This window comes from Herpailurus yagouaroundi, unplaced genomic scaffold, assembly GCF_014898765.1.
Source record: "Herpailurus yagouaroundi ecotype Mexico unplaced genomic scaffold, PumYag 355, whole genome shotgun sequence".
Lineage (NCBI taxonomy): Eukaryota > Metazoa > Chordata > Mammalia > Carnivora > Felidae > Herpailurus > Herpailurus yagouaroundi.
In genome coordinates, this window is record NW_024412572.1 from 5,744,131 (window position 1) to 5,764,873 (window position 20,743).

Consider the following 20,743-nt stretch of genomic DNA (forward strand, 5'->3'; position numbering starts at 1 on the left):
TGATATAAATTTCCCTCTTAGAATAGTTTTTGCTGCATCCCAAAGATTTTGGGCCATTGTATTTTCATTTTCATTTGTCTCCATGTGTTTGCTGATTTTCTCTGTGATTTCTTGGTTGAATCATTCATTGTTTAGTAGCATGTTATTTAAATTCTATGTATTTGTGCTCTTTCCAGATTTTTTCTTGAGGTTGCATTACAGTCAGAAAAGATGCATGGTAGGACTTCAATCTTTTTGAATTTGTTCACGCTTATTTGGTGGCCTAATATGTTATCTATTCTGGGAATGTTCAATGTGCACTTGAAAAGAATGTGTATTCTTATGTTTTAGGATGCAATGTTCTTTTTAAAAATGTTTATTTATTTTTGAGAGAGAGCGTGTGGACAAGCAGGGGAGGGACAGAGAGAAAGGGAGACAGAGGATCCAAGCAGACTCCTCACTGTCAGTGCAGAGCCTGATGTGGGGCTCAAACTCATGAACTGTGAGATCATGACCTGAGCTGAAGTCAGACGCTTAACTGACTGAGCCACCCAAGTGCCCCTGGAATGTTCTGAATACATCTATTAAATCCATCTTGTCCAGTGTGTCATTCAAAGCCATTGTTTCCTTGTTGATTTTGTGTTTGGATGATCTGTTCATTGATATATGTGGGGTGTTAAGGTTCCCTACTATTATTGTATTACTAGTGATTACTTCCTTTATGTTTGTTATTAACAGTTTTATGTATTTGGGTGCTTTCATGTTGGGTGCATGACTATTTACAATTGTTATATCTTCTTGTTGGATTGTCCCCTTTGTGATTATATAGTGTCCTTCTTTGCCTCTTGTTACAATCTTTGTTTTAAAGTCTATTTTGTGCGCACGGGCACGCACACACACACACACACACACACATAAAAGAGTCTAATTTGTGCAATATGAGTATGCTACTCTGGCTTTTGTTTCACATCCATTTACATAATAAATGTTTCTCCATCTTTTCACTTTCAGTCTGTATCTGCATGTGTCTTTAGGTCTGAAATGAGTCTCAAGCCTCCTATAGGCAGCATGCAGATTGCTCTTGTTTTTTTTTTTTTAATTTTATTTTTAACGTTTATTTATTTTTGAGACAGAGAGTGACACAGCATGAACGGGGGAGGGTCAGAGAGAGAGGGAGACACAGAATCTGAAGCAGGCTCCAGGCTCTGAGCTGTTGGCACAGAGCCCGACGTGGGGCTTGAACTCACAGACCGCGAAATCATGACCTGAGCTAAAGTTGGGCGCCCAACCGACTGAGCCACCCAGGCGCCCCTACTCTTGTTTTTTTAACCATTCTATCACCTTATATCTTTGATTGGAGCACTTAGTTCATTTATATTCAAAGTAATTATTGATAGTTATGTACTTATTGTCATTTGTTACTTGTTTTATGGTTGTTTTTGTAGTTCTTCTCTGTTCCTTTCTTTTGCTTTCTTCTCTCATAATAAGTTGGCTTTCTTTAGTGGTATACTTGGATTCTTTTCTCCTTATTTTTGCATATCTATTACTGGTTTTTGATTTATGGTTACCATTAGATTTGTATATAACATCTGCATGTAGCAGTCTATATTAAGTTGTTGGTTGCTTAAGTTTGAACCTATTCTTTACTGCTTTCCCCACCATGCTTTAGGTGTATGGTGTCATATTTAGCATCCTTTTATTTTGTGAGTCCCTTGACTGATTTACAGATATACTCTTTTTTTCAAATATACTTATTTTTACAGCTTTTGTGTTTCTTACTTTTCTTGATCTTACTTATGATCTTTCCTTTTCACTCAAAGAGTCTACTTTAACATTTCTTGTGGGGCTGGTTTAGTGGTCATGAATTCCTTTAACTTTTTTTTGTCTGGAAAATGATCTCTCCTTCTATTCTGAATGATAGCCTTGCTGGATAGAGCATTCTTGGCTGCAGATCTTTTCCTCTCAGCATTTTTAATATATCATGCCACTTCCTTCTGGCCTGCAAAGTTTCTGCTGAAAACTACTCTGATAGCTTTATAGGGTTTCCCTTGTATGTTACTTTTCTTGTCTATTGCTGTTTTAAAAATTCTCTCTTTACCACTACTTTTGCCATTTTAATTACTATGTATCTTGGTGTGTACCTCCTTGGGTTGATTTTGTTGAGGGATCTCTGTGCCTCCTTGATCTGGATTTCTGTTTCTTTCCCCGGATTTGGTAACTTTTAAGCTATTAATTTATTCAAATGAATTTTCTTCCCCCCTTTCTCTCTCTTTTCTTTCTGAGATTACTATAATACAAATGTTATTACATTTGATGTTGTCACTGAGTTCCTTTATTCTATTTTCATTTTGTATAATTTTTTTCCCCTCTTACCCATTTGTACTGATTATTTTTCATCATTCTGTCCTCCAGGTCACCAATTTTATTCTGCTTCCCCTAGTCTGCTATTAAATACACTCTAGTGTATTTTTAATTTCATCTATGGTGTTATTCATCTCTAATTACTTCTTTTTGATTTCTTTATGAAAGGTCTCACTGATGTCTTCCACTCTTTTCTCAAGTCTAGTGAGTATCTTTATGAGCATTACTTTAAATTCTCTATCAGGCATATTACCTATCTCCATTTTTCTTTGGTCTCTTTCTGTAATTATGTCCTGTTCTTTAATTTGGGACATATTTCTCTGTCTCCTCATTTGTATATAACTCGCTGTGTCTGTTTCCGTGTTAGGAAAGTCAGCTACATCTCCTGCTCTTGAAAGTAGTAGTCTTGTGAAGAAGAGGTCCTGTAGTGCCCTGAGGTGCAACATCTCCTGTTCACCAGAACCTGGTGCTTCAAGGGTGTCTCCTATGTGTGATGTGTGCACCCGACTATTGTGGCTGAGTCACTCTTGCCTTCAATCCAATCATCTGCAGTGGCTTTCTTTGCTTGTTGAAGGCAGAATTTGGTCCCTGTGTGGTTAGTGTATCAGTCTGGGGCCAACTTGGGCTTCAGCTGAGTTAGAGCAGACATTTTCTAGAAATACAATAGCACCAAACTGCAAGGCACTTTCCCTGGGTTGTCCCTAAGAAGGTTTTATTGGTGGGCAGGGCCTGTAGTTGGATGGGCTAACCATTAGCCCCCAACCCATTGCTGGGATAGTAGTTTGATTGGTGTATCTGGTTATCGTTCCCTCTTCCTAGGGCAGGAGTCACTTTGGAGTGGTGGTGGTCCCTGTTGGGGCTGCTTGCACACTGCTAGGCTTGTGGCTCTGCTTTGGATAGGCTCAGGGCAAGAGCATATTGGAGGGGGTGGATCTGCAATGTGTTTTGGGACAGGAAGTGCAGTGTTAGCAAGGTTTGTGTGCTGGTCCTCTGGGGGAAGGGTCCCACAGTGCAGGGACTAGGGCAGGCCTGGCTGGAGAGGATGGATCTGCAGATGTGAGAGGGGCAGTGTAGGATTCATGGTATTAGCAAGTTAGGTAGAGATTTGGTGCTGCCTTGGTTCCCACAGATGGCTGTGTGTTTATGCTGGGGCATGGGCACCTGCCAGCTCCTTTTTGTTCTTGGAGGAGCTTCCCAACAATCTCTGTCCCTCCAGGACATACTCTGAGATTAGTAAACAACTTTCCCTGCCATATGCCCCAGATGTTTTTCAAACTGCTCCTTCTATGCTGTATCTCTGAAGGGCTGTTTTTTTGTGCTGTCTCTTTAAGGGCAGGGACTCAGTTTCCTCTCACCCTCTCAGCTCTCCCAGAGCCAAGCCTGCTGATGTATGTATAAAATTCCAGGTTTTGAGTCTGCTGGATTCATCAGTAAGAACTGATGAAATTTGGCCCCTCTGGTTTTCACAGCCAAATGTTAAAGGGATTTGTCTTCACTGTGTGGGTTTCCCAGATCGATAGACTATTTCTCTCCCCTGCCTGTGCCTATGAGCCTCTCGGCAGACAGTCCCCCAGCTCTGTTTAGCTCCTCACCACCTCTCTCCCCTTCCTACCCTCTTCTCTACATTTAGTTTTTGGAGTTTGTTCTGCCAGCCTTCAGGTCATTTTCTAGGTTATTTACACTGAGGTGAGTGTTATCTAGTTGTATTTGTGAAACGAAGTGAGCCATCTTCCCAGCAATCCTCTAAAATATACCTCCAGGAAGAAGGGAACACAGGACTTCAACTGCTGGGAAGCAAGGGGACACTTGGAGGCTAAGGATCAGGCCACCTATACTTCCTCCTGCAGTGGAGATGGTACAGAAATCCAGTGTATGAGCCACTTCAGTCACCCCTTTCTCCTTTTTTATTTAAAAAAATTTTTTTTAACGTTTATTTATTTTTGAGACAGAGAGAGACAGAGCATGAACGGGGGAGGGTCAGAGAGAGGGAAACACAGAATCTGAAACAGGCTCCAGGCTCTGAGCTGTCAGCATAGAGCCCGACGCGGGGCTCAAACTCATGGACCACGAGATCATGACCTGAGCCGAAGTTGGCCGCTTAACCGACTGAGCCACCCAGGTGCCCCTTTTCTCCTTTTTTAATATAAACATTCAGTTTTCTAAATTTCCCTCTAAGCACTACTTTCGCAGCATCCTGTACATTTTAATATATACCTCCAATATCATTTCAGTTCAAAATATTTTGTAATCTCTCTCAAAACTTCTTCTTTGGCCAATGGATTATTTAGAAGCGTGTTATTTTCAAATGTTTGGAGAATTTTCTATTCTCTTGTGGTTATTGATTTCTGGTCTAATTCCTTTATGGTTAAGGCATACTTTTTACATGATTTTACTTTTTTTTCGGATAGAAAACTTTCTTTTCCCTAGCAACACTTTGCTTATTTATCACCTAATTAATATCACAAGAATCACAGTAATTTGAGTTGACAATATTGCCAAGTACAGATCATGCTGCAGGGTTCAATCATATGCATTGTTAAACCTTGCTAATTACACATTTATATAAAAGATAATTCATGCAAGATGTATTCTTTAGAATGTGCCCTGTTGGAACTTTGGAGAAGTACATTATGGAAACATCTGTTAGTGGCCATAAAATTGCATAACAATAACTGGCATTCACTTAGCTTCTTCCATTTTGGTGTCGTTAGTGCATTACATATAAATCAGAATGAGTCTACTTCATTTTAGTGTAAATTCATCCCTCCATTCCACCACACAGAGTTTTTGTTTGTAATCCAGCAGGATAGCTACAAAGTTACTATGATACTTAGCAACTCAAAGAAATGAAAAAAATATCAATTTGTTTGATAAGTTTGAAAGGCACTGTATCCTTTTTATTATATACCACAAGGTCGGACTCCTTTGAAATTTCCAAAGGGTGTTGTTGTTGTTCTTCTTCTTTTTAATGTTTATTTATTTTTAAGAGATAGAGCATGAGCGAGGGAGGGGCAGAGAGAGAGGGAGACACAGAATCTGAAGCAGGCTCCAGGCTCTGAGCTGTCAGCACACAGCCTGATGCTGGGCTCGAACCCACAAACCATGAGATCGTGACTTGGGCCGAAGTTGGATGCTTAACCAACTGAGCCACCCAGGTGCCCCCAAAGGGTGCTCTTCTGATTAGAATATATTATTTCTGGGAGACTGATTTCAGTTTTTAAATTTTTATTTATTTATTTTTAATGTTTATTTGTTTTTGAGTGAGAGAGAGAGAAAGAGACAGAGTGTGAGTGGGGGAGGGGCAGAGAGAGAGGGAGACACAGAATCTGAAGCAGGCTCCAGGCTCCACACTGTCAGCACAGAGCCTGATGGGGGTCTCGAACTCACAAGCCGTGAGATCATGACCTGAGCTGAAGTTGGACATTCAATCAACTGAGCCACCCAGGTGCCCCTTATTTCAATTTTTTAAAAGTTTTTATTTAAGTTCCAGTTAGGGGCTCCTGGATGGTTCAGTCAGTTAAGCGTCCAACTCTTGGTTTCAGCTCAGGTCATGATCTCACAGTTTGTATGTTTAAGCCCCATATCAGGCTCTGCGCTGTCAGTGAGAAGCCTTCTTGGGATTCTCTTTCTCTCTGCCCCTCCCCTTTTCTCCCTCTCTCTCTCTCAGAATAAATAAATACACTGTAAAATAAAATAAAACAAATTCCAATTAGTTAACACACAGTATAGTATCAGTTTTAGGTGTACAATATAGTGATTCAACACTTCCATACAACACCCAGTGCTCTTCACAGCAAATGCCTCCTTAATCCTCATCACCTGTTTTATCCATCTCTGTATCCACCTCCCCTCTGGTAACCATCAGTGTGTTTCTTGGTTTGCCTCCCTCTCTCTTTTTTTTCCTTTTTGTTTATTTGGTTTTTAAAATTCCACATATGAGTGAAATCATATAGTATTTGTCTTTCTCTGACTTACTTATTTCACTTAGCATAATACTCTCTAGCTCTATCCATGTTGTTGCAAATGGCAAGATTTAATTTATAAAAGGAAGGATAAAACCATATGATCCTCTTAATAGATGCAGAAAAAGCATATGACAAAGCACAAACTCATTCATGATAAAAACTCTCAACAAAGTAGGTTTACAGGGAACATACCTCAATATAATAAAGGCCATACATGAAAATCCACAGCTAACATTACTCCGTGGTAACAAACTGAAAGCTTTCCCTCTAAGATCAGGAACAAGACAAGGATATCCACCCGCACCACTTTTAGTCAACAGAGTATGGAAGTCCTAGCCACAGCAGAGAGGCAAAAGAAATAAAAAGCATCCAATTTGGGAAGGAAGAAGTAAAATTTTCACTATTTGCAGATGAAATGATACTATATATGGAAATCCTTAAAGACCTCACCAAAATAAAATACTAGAACTGATAAATGAATTCAGCAAAATTACAGGACGCAAAATTAATATACAGAAATCAGTTGCATTTCTATATACTAATAAGAAAGTAGCAGAAAGAGAAATTAAGTAAACAATCTCACTTACAATTGCAGTAAAAATAATAAAATGTTTAGGGAAAAATGTAACCAAGGAGGTGAAAGGCCTGTACTCTGAAAACTATAAAACACTGATGAAAGAAAGTAATTTCATTTCTTGGTGTCATTAAACATTCACACATCCCAATCAGTTGGTTTGTCTCTCTTATTTTTTTTAATGTTTATTTTTAAGAGAGAGAGAGAGGGAGACACAGAATCTGAAGCAGGCTCTAGGCTCCAGGCTCCACACTGTCAGCACAGAGCCCAACATGGGGCTGGAACCCATGAACCGCATGAGACCATGACCTGAGCCGAAGTTGGACACTTAACTGACTGAGCCACCATGCGCCCCTGTCTCTTAATTCTTTTAATCTATATATTGCCCTTCAATCATTTTTTTTCCTTGAAATTTATTTGTTGAAGAAACCTAGTTATTTGTTCTCTAAATTTTCCACATTCTGTGTTGTCCTAATTACATCTTTTTGGGGCCACTTAATAAACTCCTCTGTCTAAATCTGTGCTATAAATTGTGAGACCTAGAATCTGTTATATTCTAATTGTAATTGTTGGATCTAGATCATGAACCTGATCAATTTTTGGCAAGATTACTTCACAAGTAGTGTTGTCTTCTTCTATCAACAGCCACATGATGTCTTGTGGTGTTTAGAGCTTTTGATGATCACTGCTTAGATTCACTAATGGCGGAGAACTGGTGACATTCTTTAAAATAAAAAAAAGACCTTGTTATTGAGATATCACTTGCTATGATAAAGTGTACAAGTCTTAAGTGTACACTTAGATTCTTACATATATACATATATACATGTATATATGTATATATGTTTGTATATATATGTATGTATCTGTGTAAATATCAGATCAGGATATAGAACATGTCCAAGACCCCCTAAAGTTTCCTCTCCCAGTGAATAACCACTGATAACCACTATTCTGACTTCTATCACCATAGATTAGCTTGTTCTTTAAACTTCACATAAATGAAATTTTATAGTATGCACTTTTTTTTGTCTATATCATTTTGCTTCAACATTTTATCTGTGAGATTCACTCATGTTGTTACATGTAGCATCAGATCATTTTTTTATTGCTATGTAGTAGTCCACTGAGTCAATATACTTCTATTATTTTTGCAAAGTGATGACACTGTAATTCTATCATTGCTTGTTTATTTTTACCTGGAATTCTTCTATAAAGAGAAATCGACTTTATAAGCTGTTTGGTTACTTTGAGGTATAGCTCATATAGGAAAGACAAGATAAATGCTGGTTTCCCTTCATTAGCTGTCAAGGTAATGTAAGTATTTATTTCCTAGTCATCCAAAGATAACTAGTGAGGGTTATTTCTCTAGTATCATATAAATTTAAAATGAATTAAAATTTTTTTTAATGTTTATTTTATTTTTGACAGAGAGAGACAGAGCATGAGCAGGGGAGGGGCAGAGAGAGAGGGAGACACAGAATCCGAAGCAGGCTCCAGGCTCTGAGCTGTCAGCACAGAGCCCAACACCGGGCTCAAACTCAGAGACTGCAAGATCATAACCTGAGCCGAAGTCGGACGCTCAACCGACTGAGCCACCCAGGCGCCCCTAAAATGGATTTTTAAATGCTTCATATGTTTTGATCAATTACAACTATTATTCTTATGGATGCTTAAATTGTCCCTTCTTTGGTCAATGGGAGCCTCTTCAGGTTAGCTCCTGAATCCCTCTAATATAATGCCAATAGTCTTTCATGGCTTCCTTGCTCTCCAGTATATTATCTTGTATATTTCCTGTCTCATTCCTGGGATAAACTGTTTCTCCAATGACCAATGATTCCTCTTAGTGAAAAATGGTATTTAGAGACCACAGTCTTGGCACGGGGCTATTTCATCAGAGTCTGGCTGCAAGGAAGACTTGCAGATCTCCCACTAGAATTCTTCCAATCTTCAAGAAGAATGTTGTTTTCTTATCAATGCAGCATCAGTATTCTCTTCCATTGCTTGTAGATTTTTCATCTGTTGCCCTTCTTTTTTTTAGTTATAAATTGCTGTTTGTTTAGTTCCATTAATATCAGATTGATTATTGTAGATTGACAATGCGTCTTTGGATCGGTGGTATTTTGGGTCCATAATTTACCAATAGTGATACACTGACATACTATGTTTCAAGTAGGAATCATCCATAATTATATTTCTCAAGCAAGTTTATACATAATTCAGCTAGGAATCTGTGAATATAGTGACTCTTTTTTGTTACTACCAAGTTCTCTTTCTATTGAAGACTGGGAAAACATTATTGGGGGACCCTGGGGGACACTGACCCCCATTGAAATGAATAATAGTCAATATAATTTGAGAGCCACTGATTTAATTTGAAAAAAAGGAGGTGTTAAATGAGGGTGTTTCTAGCACTTAGATAAGGTAAATTGGGGGCTGGAGGTATGAGGGCTTCTGGTGCCAGAGCCACATATAACCTGCCTGATAGCAAAAGAAGTCCTGTTCTCAGAAGTCTTGTCCTGATCCTGTGCAGAAGCCACGTTCAGGTTACATTTCTACCCTCCAGAATACAGCTTAACAGGTCTCTCCCTTCATTCTCTTCTTCCTCTAGCATCTGAACATATGGCTGAATTCCCAGAACGACAATGAGAGGGAACGGGCCATGTGGTGTGCTGCCCGTATTCTTGGCTTCACTGCAAAATGGAACAACTTTGGAGTGAGCAGAAGCCTGCCCTGGAGCGTGGGCCCTCATCTCTACCCTTATGTCAAACTTGGTCACATATTACCTAGCCTCAATTACTCACCCTCACCCCACCTTCTCTCTTTCCTCCCTTTGTCTTTTTCCCTGTCCACCAATTCAATTCCATTTCACTTGGTTCAGTTTGATTCCAGCTATCTCAACAAGCAGTTACTGAATACTCACCAGGCACCATGCTAAGCGTTACAGTGGATACATAGATGACCAAGACAGTTTTTCTATTTTCATGGATCTTATAGTCCACTGGGGAGAGAAGCATGCATAGAACAAACTTAAATAGAAGGCGATTACGAAAGTACAAACCAAATCTAGGAGGAATAAAAGATCAAAACACAAATGAAGTGTAAGTGAAGGGAAAGCTTCATAGAGGAGGAGACATTTGAGCTAGGCCTGAACAATGAGTACAATATCGAGGGGCAAAGAAGAGGGACAGTGTAAGGTCATTCCAAAACTATGATCCCACAAGTTTTTAATAGCTATAACCCACCTGTCTAATTTCATTCCCGTTAACCTCACCTAGTCTTTCCTTTCATATCTCTCCTGAATCCCCGCCTCCTCTCGTTTCAACTCAGCCTAAGGGAATGGCTGGGATAACTTGTGACTTCCTGCCCTCCTCTCCAGGTGGAGATCAAGTTCTCTCGGTTGGGGTGCTTGGTAAGGCTGCTGGCCATGCGCTGCCAGGACCCAGTGGACAACATCTGCTTCCTGTCTTCACAGGCAGTCTACAATCTCTATTGTATCCTCCTGCTGCAAAAGCGTAGGGAGAATCTCCTCTTTTCACTTCTGCTCTGGCCTCCCATTTAGGTTTGGCCATCCACCCACATACTGTTCTGGAAGAGTGAGAGCTAGGAAGTTACCTGAGCAACCTCATTTCCAATGAGGAACCTGCCCCTAGACATCTACCTATACCCTCTTGGGACAAAATAGCTACTCAGGAAACAGTTCTTTTGAATTAGTTTCTCCCCCTCTGGCTGAGCACCATACTCTGACCCTATTCTGTCTCTGCTCTGAGGCAGGCAACATGGGGGTTCCTTTGATATTAGCTCTCACCTTTCCTTATCTTACAGCCCATTCCCCTTCCCCATGGGATAAACATCTCCCCAAGCTGATTTAGTGCAGTAGGTGGTTTGGGTTGGGCAGATGGGAACCTAAGGGGAACCTAAGACACCTTTCGAGTGTCTGAGGGGTGGGGTGGGGTGTCTTTGTTTCAGAGATGCAAAGGAAAAAACAGGGCTTATGGGAAGAAGAGGGCAAGAGTGAAGTCTATAGTGCCAACGTGTTCTATAACAACACCTTTGAGATTGCCAAGGTGAGAGGGCAGGGCCAGAGACAAACTGGGAAGAGCCTGGGCCTCTAACCTACATCATATTTTAGACTCCTGCGGTGGGACTCCTTTATTCCATCCCCTTTCCCATTCCATTGCTGATTGTGAACTTTTACTTTGGGGAAATTTTCAACATGCTACAGTATGCTCCCTCTTAAGCATCATGGGTCCTAATCCTTCTTTCTTACCTGTCACCCAGAAGCGTTTGCTTCACACTAATGATGCTTTTTGTAGACTCAGCCCATGCCTCAAACACATGTCATTAAGGATCTTGGTCTCAGCCCTTCTTTCCCAGCACTCTGCCCCTGACCTGTGAGCCCCTCGGTGCATCTGAGGTCAGTGTTTTCTCCCTCCCATTCCCAAAGACTCTATTCCCAGTGAAAGGGTCTTCTAGGAGCTAGGCAGACAGCACAGGCCTAGGACAAAAGCACATCATGTTCCCAAGAGGAGGTCTCTCCTCCTACCCCAACCAGGAAGGATGGCACAGGCTACCTCAAGCAGGAGGCCCTGGGTGCAGGCGGCCTGATGCCACCCTTACAGGCATTTGCAGAGTACTTCACCGAGATGCAGCTCACCCACCTGGTGCTGACGGCCATGGAGGGTCTGACTGACAGCAAGGCCACGGTGTCTCTGGCAGCAGCCCAGCTGATGAGTGCTGTCATGAAAGAACGGGGCAGAGATATGATAAAGGTAGTGTGGTGCTGTGGTGGGAGCTCTGTCACGCACGCCAGGAGCCGGGGCTCTCTGCTGGCTCTATTCCAAACCAGCTGAAGGGCCTTGGGAAGTCCCTTTCCTCGTAGGCCTTAATTCACTCACCTCAAACATGTAGGCTTGGGCTGGATTTACTCTGTGGTCCCACTGAACTCGGACATCTGTAATTCTGAGCTCAGGGCTGGTTCTTCAGAGAAAGACAACCACAAGCAGTGGTGTGGGCAGCTGCAGGGCCTAGTGGCCGAAGCACAAGGAAGCATTGAAGGGGGGATTCACTCTGATTCCCAGGGAGGGGGGGGGGGTCAGGGGGCTTAGATTTCTGTGAAGGTAAGGTTGTGGATTGCAAACTAGCAAGCTCATGGAATGACTGACCTTTGAGCACATTTTCTTTCAGGATAATGTGTACAAACAGGAAGGTTTTGCCTAAAAATCCACATTTCCCGCCTCACTGAGAAAAACTTTTAAATGAGGTCACATAGGGCAATTCTTTGAGTGGCCACTGTCCCTTTTATATATGGCACGGGCTCTCTAGACCTTCCTATCTCTGAATCCCCTGACACCTATTGCCTTCACTCACTTATGTGGCTTGCCTGGCCTAGGTGCCAGAAATGGAAGGATACTTCTGAGGGGGTCCTTGAGGTATTACAATAAAACGGACTTGGCAGCGGGCCATAAACTAGGAATCTAAGGGCCAGATGAGAGTCTATGGTACCCCTACATCCAATGCCAACTGTTCCTGCAGTTTCAGGGGTTTCAAGTTGATCTCAGTGGGGAGAGGAAGCCCTGAAGGGTGTATAGGGCTTTTGTCTCCCTCCCAGAGACTTTTGTGTCTCCTGAGTAACCTCGGAGCAACTCTCTGGACTTTGGGCTGTGGGCAGACATCTGTCCTAGTGGACATTGGCGCCAGCTTCTGGAGTTCCTTTTGTCACTCCTGCTGGTCCAGCCTCTGGAACCCTAGAATTCTGCCTTAAGAGTCACTGGCAGGATTGCAAGTAGCCCCTTGAGTCAGGGAGTTGGTAGGTAGGAAGGAAGGGGGAAGGTAGCAAGGAAACACTTGCTGAGACTCTTTTGGCTCTTCCCTATAGATTGAAGAAATTGTGGAGGGGATTGTGGGACGGCTCAACTTACAGCTGGAGCCCAACACGAAGGAGGAGACAATGCGGGCCATGTGCTTGCTGGCTGGCAACAACACCCACAGGGTTGTACCCATGCTGCTCAACAAGACCCTGCCTTGGGACAGGTACCCCTCTCATGGCCCGGGAACACAGTCTCCAGCCCAGTACACCCTCCCCTGCCTCAGCCCAAGCCCAGCCCAAAAATCAATGCATTGGGATGCTTTCTCTTTGACACCAATCACACTTCCTGTCTGCGTTCTCTGGCCAAGTCTAGACCCTGAGAACTGGCCCTTCAAAGGCCCAAGACCAGACTAATCCTAGGAGCTTGGTCACCAGGGCCTGTGACATAGCTGCCCTTGGTCCCGCAGAACCAATCTGGCCCTTTGGAAGGCATTTGGCACCCGGCGAGAGACCACAATCAGCGTCCTGCAGCTGCTCATAGGCATCCTGGAAAAGCTCCACTCCAGAGAGGAATCTAGGGAGATGGCCTTCCAGCCTGTGGCGGTCAGCATGGGAGCAGGGGAGCCGAGAACTTCCTGTTCTGGGACTTGGGGGCAGAGCTGGAGGTCAAGAGCTGCAGGGTGGGAGCAGGTCTTAGAGGAGCAATCACTAATACTGTACATTCGATTTACACTTGTACCTCCTCTTGGTACCTGTATATCTAAGAACTGCATGTTGCAGAGAGAGCAGGGATTGATCCCATTTTATGGACAAGGAAACTGATGTTTAAAGCTAAGCAGCTTTCTCTGTCTCCTGATTCTGGGGTGGTACTCCTTTTCCCAGGGCCTGGGGTGTGGCATGGGGGTTAGAGGCAGAAGAGGTTTGGTTGCCAGGGATGGACAAAGTATTCCCCAAATCCTTTTCTCCTAAAAATGTTAGAGTTGCTTCCAATTTTGTTTTTGATGTCAAGAGAGTGAAGAGAAAGCAGATTACCTGTGTGTGGCCCCCTTATTTTCGTAGGGAAGAGTGGTGGGCTTTCAGTTCTTAGATGCTTCTTATAAGCCTGAGTCAGAGTGAGCTGTGCCCTTTGGGCAGTGATAGGGAGGGCAGGGTGTGGGACTCAGTGTGTGGGGCTGTGGGACCATTTTATGTCTTCATCCACCATCTGCCAGGTGACATGTGCTTTGTGTGAGATGCTGTCAGGGTCCCTGTGCCAGGAGGCTGTCCAGGAGCTCTACCCCCGGCTGTTGCTGGCTATACTGCATCATCTCTACTGGGTGATTGAACAAAACGTCCCCCAGAAGATGGTGGTCTACAACAGGGAGGAGGGCCCAGGCCACAAAAGCAAGCCCTTTGATCCTACTAGGTAAGCCCAACAGCCTTGTGACAGACAGCTGGGACTAGTCCATTCCAGAGGGCCCTGGACAACTGGATGCTGGCCCCCTAGGAATGCCAAGGAAGAGAACAGAAGAGCGGAGACAGAATACGGGTGTGCGTACTGTGGTCACATGTGCTAGAATATTCTCACATATTTTCAAGCTTCTCATTTATCATCTTCTTGTATGCATTCTTCAGCTGATTCACTCAGTAGTTCATGTCCATATTCATAACTGCCCATGAAGAGATTCAACTAGATGGTAGGTGGTAGGGCAAGCCCGCATCTTTGTCATTCTCTCCATGCTGTTGTGGCATTTGAATCTGGATGACCTTTGACTTGGCTTTGTCACTAGCTTTGCTGTCTTGCACAAGTCACAACTGGGAGTTCTGTTTTCTCATTTCAAAAATGGGGGCTGGACTCCTAAATACGTGGTTGTCATGCTTTTTTTTCTCTTTTAAACCTCAGGACATTCTATCCATATGGAATCTTATATAAAATGAGAACAAATAAAACCAAAACCAAATAAAACCACATACTGATTAGGTGGGTGTGGAGTTGAAGAGATATCCTAACCCCATTCTGTGCCCCAGAGAGCAGAATTGGAAAACCATAGCACTCAGATATCTCTATAGTCTCTTTCATAGGACTCTGTGGTTAGATGAGGGCCAGAGTTGAGGGAGTGGATGGGCATTTGGAAATGGCTTTCACAGAGCCATTGATTCTTGTCAGCAGGAAAGGAGAACCCAGCTACCCAAGCAGGAAACTGTCTCCTGGTTTGCAAGCACAGGATGCAGACCGGGGCATAATGCCTTGTTCATCCTTCTCTCCCTTTCTTTTCACACACCCAATGGTGGTGACCTTCAGTTGTGCCTTGGAGGTAGTGAAGCTGGTGTTCGTGGCAGCTGCATATGAAGGAGTGGTGGTCTATGCAAATCAGCATCACTGCTGGGACCTTCTGTCCAGCCCCAAGTTTTACTACATAGGGATCATGGACCTGACAAGGTGAGGCTATTTCCCCAGTAACCCTGGTACTGCTCTAGTGCCAGCCTTTAGTGGCCCCTTCCCCACCTCCCAATCCTTTGGTCTCCTGCCTTCGTGTCTTCCCTGTTCCATGCATGCTGGTCCCTTGCCCCCCGGGCGGCCCCCCCCCCCCCCCAGCAACTCTTGGCTTCCTGTGTCCCACCCCAGTGGCATTGTGAAGAACTGTGAACCTGCCATCCTGCATCGAATCCTCAACCTCATCAGGAACATCCTCTATAGCTCCAACTATCACAGGAGGATTCTGGCCAGGACTTTCTATGCACAGGTGAAGCGTGGGGAAAGGTCCACAGCCTGAGCCATTCATATCCTGGGCTGAGGAACATTTAACAGAAATGTTAAATAACTAGCCCCAGAAAGAGAAAGGATAATCTTAAGTCATTTAAAGTGGGGTCCCTTCTCTGGCACTTCAGGTGCCTGGTTAAAGGAGGCAGGAAAGCCTGAGGAGGGGGCCAGCGGCTTGTGCTCCAGAATGATCCATGGATCCTAGCACTTGACTCAAACTTCAAACCTTTTCAGCATTATCCTCTACCTCCTAAACTTAGTCTCCACCCCGTGTATACAGATCTACCACTGTGCTCAACTGGACACACACATTACCTGAGTATGGGATCTAAGGGAGGACTGAGGGAGTACTGGGTACTTATAACCTTTTCTCCATCCATAGCTGTGTCTCCTCATACCCACAGCTGCTCTGGCACCGATCAGTGGCTCAGACTGTGGGGCAAGACTTTTTGGGCAATCTAATCAAGTGGACCAACGAGCCCAACATCATTATGAAAGAAGTTGGGCTCCGTGGAATCAGTAACCTTGCATTGCACCCAGGACAAGTAAGAGTGGGGAGGACCAAATGGGAATCGAGTGCTACTCCCTGAAGAATTGGGCTTACCTCTTGGTTCTCTTAGTTACCCAGGGCATAGTACATTCCCCAACCTCTCATCCAAGGACAGCACAACATCCAGTTTGTAGACTTACGTAGACTGGCCATCAGACCTCCTAAACCCTGTGAACACCAGCCTTCTACTTCCTGGGCACATCTGGCCCTCAGATTCCCCATGTCTGTTCCTCTTAGGCACTGTTTTCTAAAAATCCTGTCCCTAGGGTGTTGCAGGATCCTCAGGTGGTGAGTGATCTCTGCCTTCTTCCAAATAGTCAGAATCTCTGAAGAGCCAGGTTCCATTCTTGCGAGACTTCCTGAAGAATGAGGCACGAGTGACAATGCAGGCAGTAAAGAGCCTACGGAACATCATCTGCTTTGGGAAGCAACAGAACACCAAGGTGGTATTTTGCAGCATCTCCAAGCAGCTGCGTCCACTCATCAATGATGTACGGGCCAAAGTTCCTAGGATCAGTTGGAAACAGTATGGGCTGGGACTGAGGATGAGCCCTGGAAACTGAGCGGAGGGTACTGGGGCAGGGCTGTGGGACTGTGGCAGAAGGCTGAAGTCACCAAGGGGTAGCAAAAGGATACTTGGCTACCTGAAGCCATGCATAGGGTTGTCTCCAGTGCATTCTCCATTACAGACAGACCTAGCACACAGTTATCTACCCATTCTCTCACCAGGAGCCACTGAAGGAGAAAAAAAAAATGGCACCCTGCTATGAAATTGGTTCTGGAGTGAAGTGTGGGGAGACAAGTCACAACTTTACCCTTCTCCCAGATAACACAGGAACCTTAGAATGCTAGGAACCTTGTCAAAAGGACTCAAAGGCTCAGGAATCTGAACTGCCTACACCAATACCAATCCATTTCACATCTCAGCCTGGGACCTGGACTGTTGTCTGTCCTGTAGTTCAGTTTTCAAAGTCTATGGTATATGGTTTAGGGTCAGAACTATGCATGGAGTGAACTCAGGAGTTCATAAACAACTTTATAGGGTCACTCTCCCTAGCTCCTCCCTCTCTGTGACCTCCCTGGTTTTACAGTTCTTTGGGGCTCCCTTTTTCCAGTTGTCTCACAAGAAAGCTGGTACTTTAGTTACTCTGCAGTGCCAGGCACCTCTATGTGCCCACAACGGGGCCAAGTGGCATGATGGCAGAGGAAATAAAGCAATGGGGGCTTATCCATCCTCTTGGGGTCTCAGCTCCTTCAGATGGAGAGTAAGCTTCCCCTCCCTCAGAGTTTTGGCTCCTATAGACTCCCATGGGGCTTGTTTTGGAACTGTGACATGAGAGAATCAAGGGAAGAAAAAGAAACTCCGTGCATTAAGTAGAGGGCTTCTCTTGGAGCTGTCTGCCCAGGGTGCTTGCTTCCCAGTTTCTGGTTTCCTTGTGGGCCAGCCAGGGAGACCAGCTGGTATGAACAGATGTGCCCCTCAGCTATTGAGACTGGTGGCATCCTCCTACCCCCACAGTAGCTGGAGCGTCAGGAACCTCTTCATCTTTGGCTTCTGGGAATCTCTCTTACTTCCTTAAAGCTTAGCTATACATTAAAAAATTTAGGGGGGGTAGGGGCACCTGGGTGGCTCAGTCAGCTGAGCGTCTGACTTCAGCTCAGGTCATGATCTCGCAGTTCCTGAGTTCGAGCCCCACGTTGGGCTCTGTGCTGACAGCTCAGAGCCTGGAGCCTGCTTCGAATTCTGGGTCTCCCTCTCTCTCTGCCCCTCCCCCACTCATGCTCGCTCTCTCTCTCTCTCTCTCTCTCTCTCTGAAAAAATAAATAAACATTAAAAAAAATTTTAAAAATTTTGGGGGTATTTATTATCTAGCATTTAAAGGCATTTATAGTGGTAAAGTTATCAGGTTATCTTTTCTCCCATATTGCTAGAATGGAAAGTTGAGATTTATGGTCTAATCAAGAAATAGTAAATGGTTATCATGTACATAATGACAACCTGCCAGAATGAAAAGAACACTGACCCTCGGGTCATAGGATCTGGGTTCCTGGTGCTGCTTTTATGATTCACTTAGCCAGAGGAACTTAGGTAAATCTCTGTTGTTTTACCATTTGTAAAATTTTCTTCTATTATTTTGTTGCTATATCCTCTTTTTTTCTCTTCTTTCTGTTCTGTCCTTTGCAATTTCTTTAGATTTATTCTCCGTGTTTCTTCATTTTTCTTTCATATTTCCCATCTCTTTGTTCACCTTGGAAGAATTTCTGGGCTGATTCTCCTCTTACTAACTCACACTTTGGCTGTGGTTATTCTGCTATCCAACCCACCTATTGAATTTTTATTTAATATTTTTTTATGAAGCAGGTCCTTCCTCTTTATTTTTCTCTTCTAGTTGATGGTGTGGTATCTGAATAGCTATTACATTATTCTATAGAGACACTACCTTACTTTTGCCTGTATTTATTTATTTACTCATTTATTTATAATTTCAAAGTTTATTTACTCATTTATTTATAATTTCAAACTATCTATAGATAGATATAGATAGATATTACAAAATCTTCTGGATGATTCAATTATACTGTCTCTAAGGTTTTGTTTACATTGTATTATTTATTTATTTATTTATTTATTTTAACGTTTATTTATTTTTGAGACAGAGACAGAGCACGAACGGGGGAGGAGCAGAGAGAGAGGGAGACACAGAATCTGAAACAGGCTCCAGGCTCTGAGCAGTCAGCACAGAGCCCGGCGTGGGGCTCGAACTCACGGACAGTGAAATTGTGACCTGAGCCGAAGTCGGACGCCCAACCGACTGAGCCACCCAGGCGCCCCTACATTGTATTATTAATTGTATCCTCGGGTGGTGCAGGTTTTTGTTTGTTTCTCTTGTGGTCCTGGTTTTCCTGAACATTTGGTGAGTCTTGGTGGTGAGTTCTGGAAAGTTTACACTACTGACTCTTGGCCAGCCCTCTGTGAAAGTAATACCTATGACTGCAGCCTGGCTTCAGTAACTGTGGGACGTGTCCAGGGATATGTGGCCAGTAGGATGCACCAATAGCCAGTCTTTGACTGTGGGATTCCCTGTTCTTCCTGGGTGTTGCCAGACTCGCAGGGCCCCATCCCCTCTCTCTGGTCGAGATAGCACACTCCCTGCTCTGTGGGGGTGGTGTGTCTCCCTCCTGCTTGCTATTTAGCAAGGAGGATACTGGGAGGGCAGCACGGAAGGAGACACTGTGCTGTGCCCCTGGACTACCCCTCTCCAAATGACCACCCTGTCAGTTGCCCAGCATCCGCTTCTGCTCCTCACATTGAGAGCTGTTAAGCTTGGAGCATTCCCAGAACATGCCCACCTCCTCCAGCAGTCTGTTCTTGCCCACACTTTGGGCTGTGGTTTCAACTTTAATTCCAACCCTGTTTGCTGTGTGTCTTTCAGGGACATTCTAGTCCTCTGTCAGGGAGGATCCCATCTACTATTTCAGAACCATTATGGATTTAAAGAGACGTGTCTCTACTATTTCTTTCAGGGATTTGGGGCAGGAAGGGATAAGTGAAGCAGTACTCAATCACTGATCTTGAGCCAAACTGCCTGTGATACTTTTTAGTTAAAGTACTAACACTGAATCATCTGTTTCGTTATTATGTTCACTGTGCAAAAAATAACAACATGTATATCTATTTTGTTAAAATGTCTGCTTCCCAAACCCTACAAGTTCAGGGACTATCTGTTTTGTCCCACCACATCTCTGTTATTTGGTGCTATGCCTAGCTCCTGAGAGCTACCCAATAAGCATTTGTTCAATTAACATAGAATATACTCTTGAAAGTGTACAGTTTAGCTGTTTATGACCGTTGTTAATTAGTACAAGCTAATATCGATTTAAACAATTTTATTCACAGTATAACTAGGATAGCTATAGGTATTTTTAAAAATTTGGCGAAAATTTTAGCAAAATCCTTAGCTAAATCCTTAGAAGAGAAATTAAGCTGTCATTGTGACCCAGGGCAGAACTGAAACTATGATCTTGGCTTCTCTAAGCCTGTGCCTTAACAGAGGGACTTACTAGCTCTGGACTCTAAGAGAATTACTCAGATACACAAACCGTGTTGCCTTTACATGGTAAACACAGTGCCATCAGGGTACTTTGGACGTGGAAATCAGATGTGGGAGTAGGGAGCCAGGTCAGGCAGGGCCAGAGGGAAAGCACAGCCGCCCATCTCCGTTTTGCTCTTCGTGGCAGGAGAGGGACCTGGTGAAGATCTCGGCCACCTCTGCCCTGGGCCACATGCTGCATCGAGTTCACAAATTCAAGCCGGGAGCCATCACCCGAAGAGAGATCTACAGTTTTCTAGTCCCGCTGCTGCTTAGCATTCAGGATAATAACACCGAGGTAGTCAAGGTACTGGCGACCTTTGTCCTGGCAGATTCCCACCCCTCCTTTTTTTGCTAGAGCAGAGCCCCCTTCCCTTTGACTCTATTTCATGAGCCCAGCCTTGGCTGTACATTTCCTGTCCACATCTTTGGTGTCATCCTCGGGGCTGGCTCTGAGCACTTTTACCCTCTCTTTTGGGTGCTATTGATCTCATCCTGATATGGTTCTGCTCCCTGAAGCTATTTATGTCCCACGTCCTGAACAAGGTCCCGCGTTTTACCTGATTCCAGCTCCAAACCCTCAACTGAGCCCCCTGGGGGCTACCTTCATGGTCTTCCACTTAGCCTCCTGCCCTGGCTCCACAGAGCCATAGGAGTGAGGCTTTGGGGATCCC

General features: G+C 43.9%; 1 protein-coding gene across 1 annotated transcript in view; it reads left to right on the forward strand.

The window, feature by feature from the left end:
• LOC121021944 (maestro heat-like repeat-containing protein family member 1) overlaps window positions 1-20,743 on the forward strand; it is a 79,012-nt gene that overhangs the window by 47,865 nt on the left and 10,404 nt on the right. Inside the window, exons 24-35 of the mRNA XM_040462642.1 lie at window positions 9,491-9,595; window positions 10,259-10,394; window positions 10,849-10,946; window positions 11,502-11,651; window positions 12,758-12,912; window positions 13,156-13,291; window positions 13,900-14,093; window positions 14,970-15,107; window positions 15,294-15,411; window positions 15,833-15,973; window positions 16,296-16,469; window positions 20,218-20,376. Coding sequence (XP_040318576.1) covers window positions 9,491-9,595; window positions 10,259-10,394; window positions 10,849-10,946; window positions 11,502-11,651; window positions 12,758-12,912; window positions 13,156-13,291; window positions 13,900-14,093; window positions 14,970-15,107; window positions 15,294-15,411; window positions 15,833-15,973; window positions 16,296-16,469; window positions 20,218-20,376 — 1,704 coding nt within the window. The remainder of the gene's footprint in view (window positions 1-9,490; window positions 9,596-10,258; window positions 10,395-10,848; window positions 10,947-11,501; window positions 11,652-12,757; window positions 12,913-13,155; window positions 13,292-13,899; window positions 14,094-14,969; window positions 15,108-15,293; window positions 15,412-15,832; window positions 15,974-16,295; window positions 16,470-20,217; window positions 20,377-20,743) is intronic.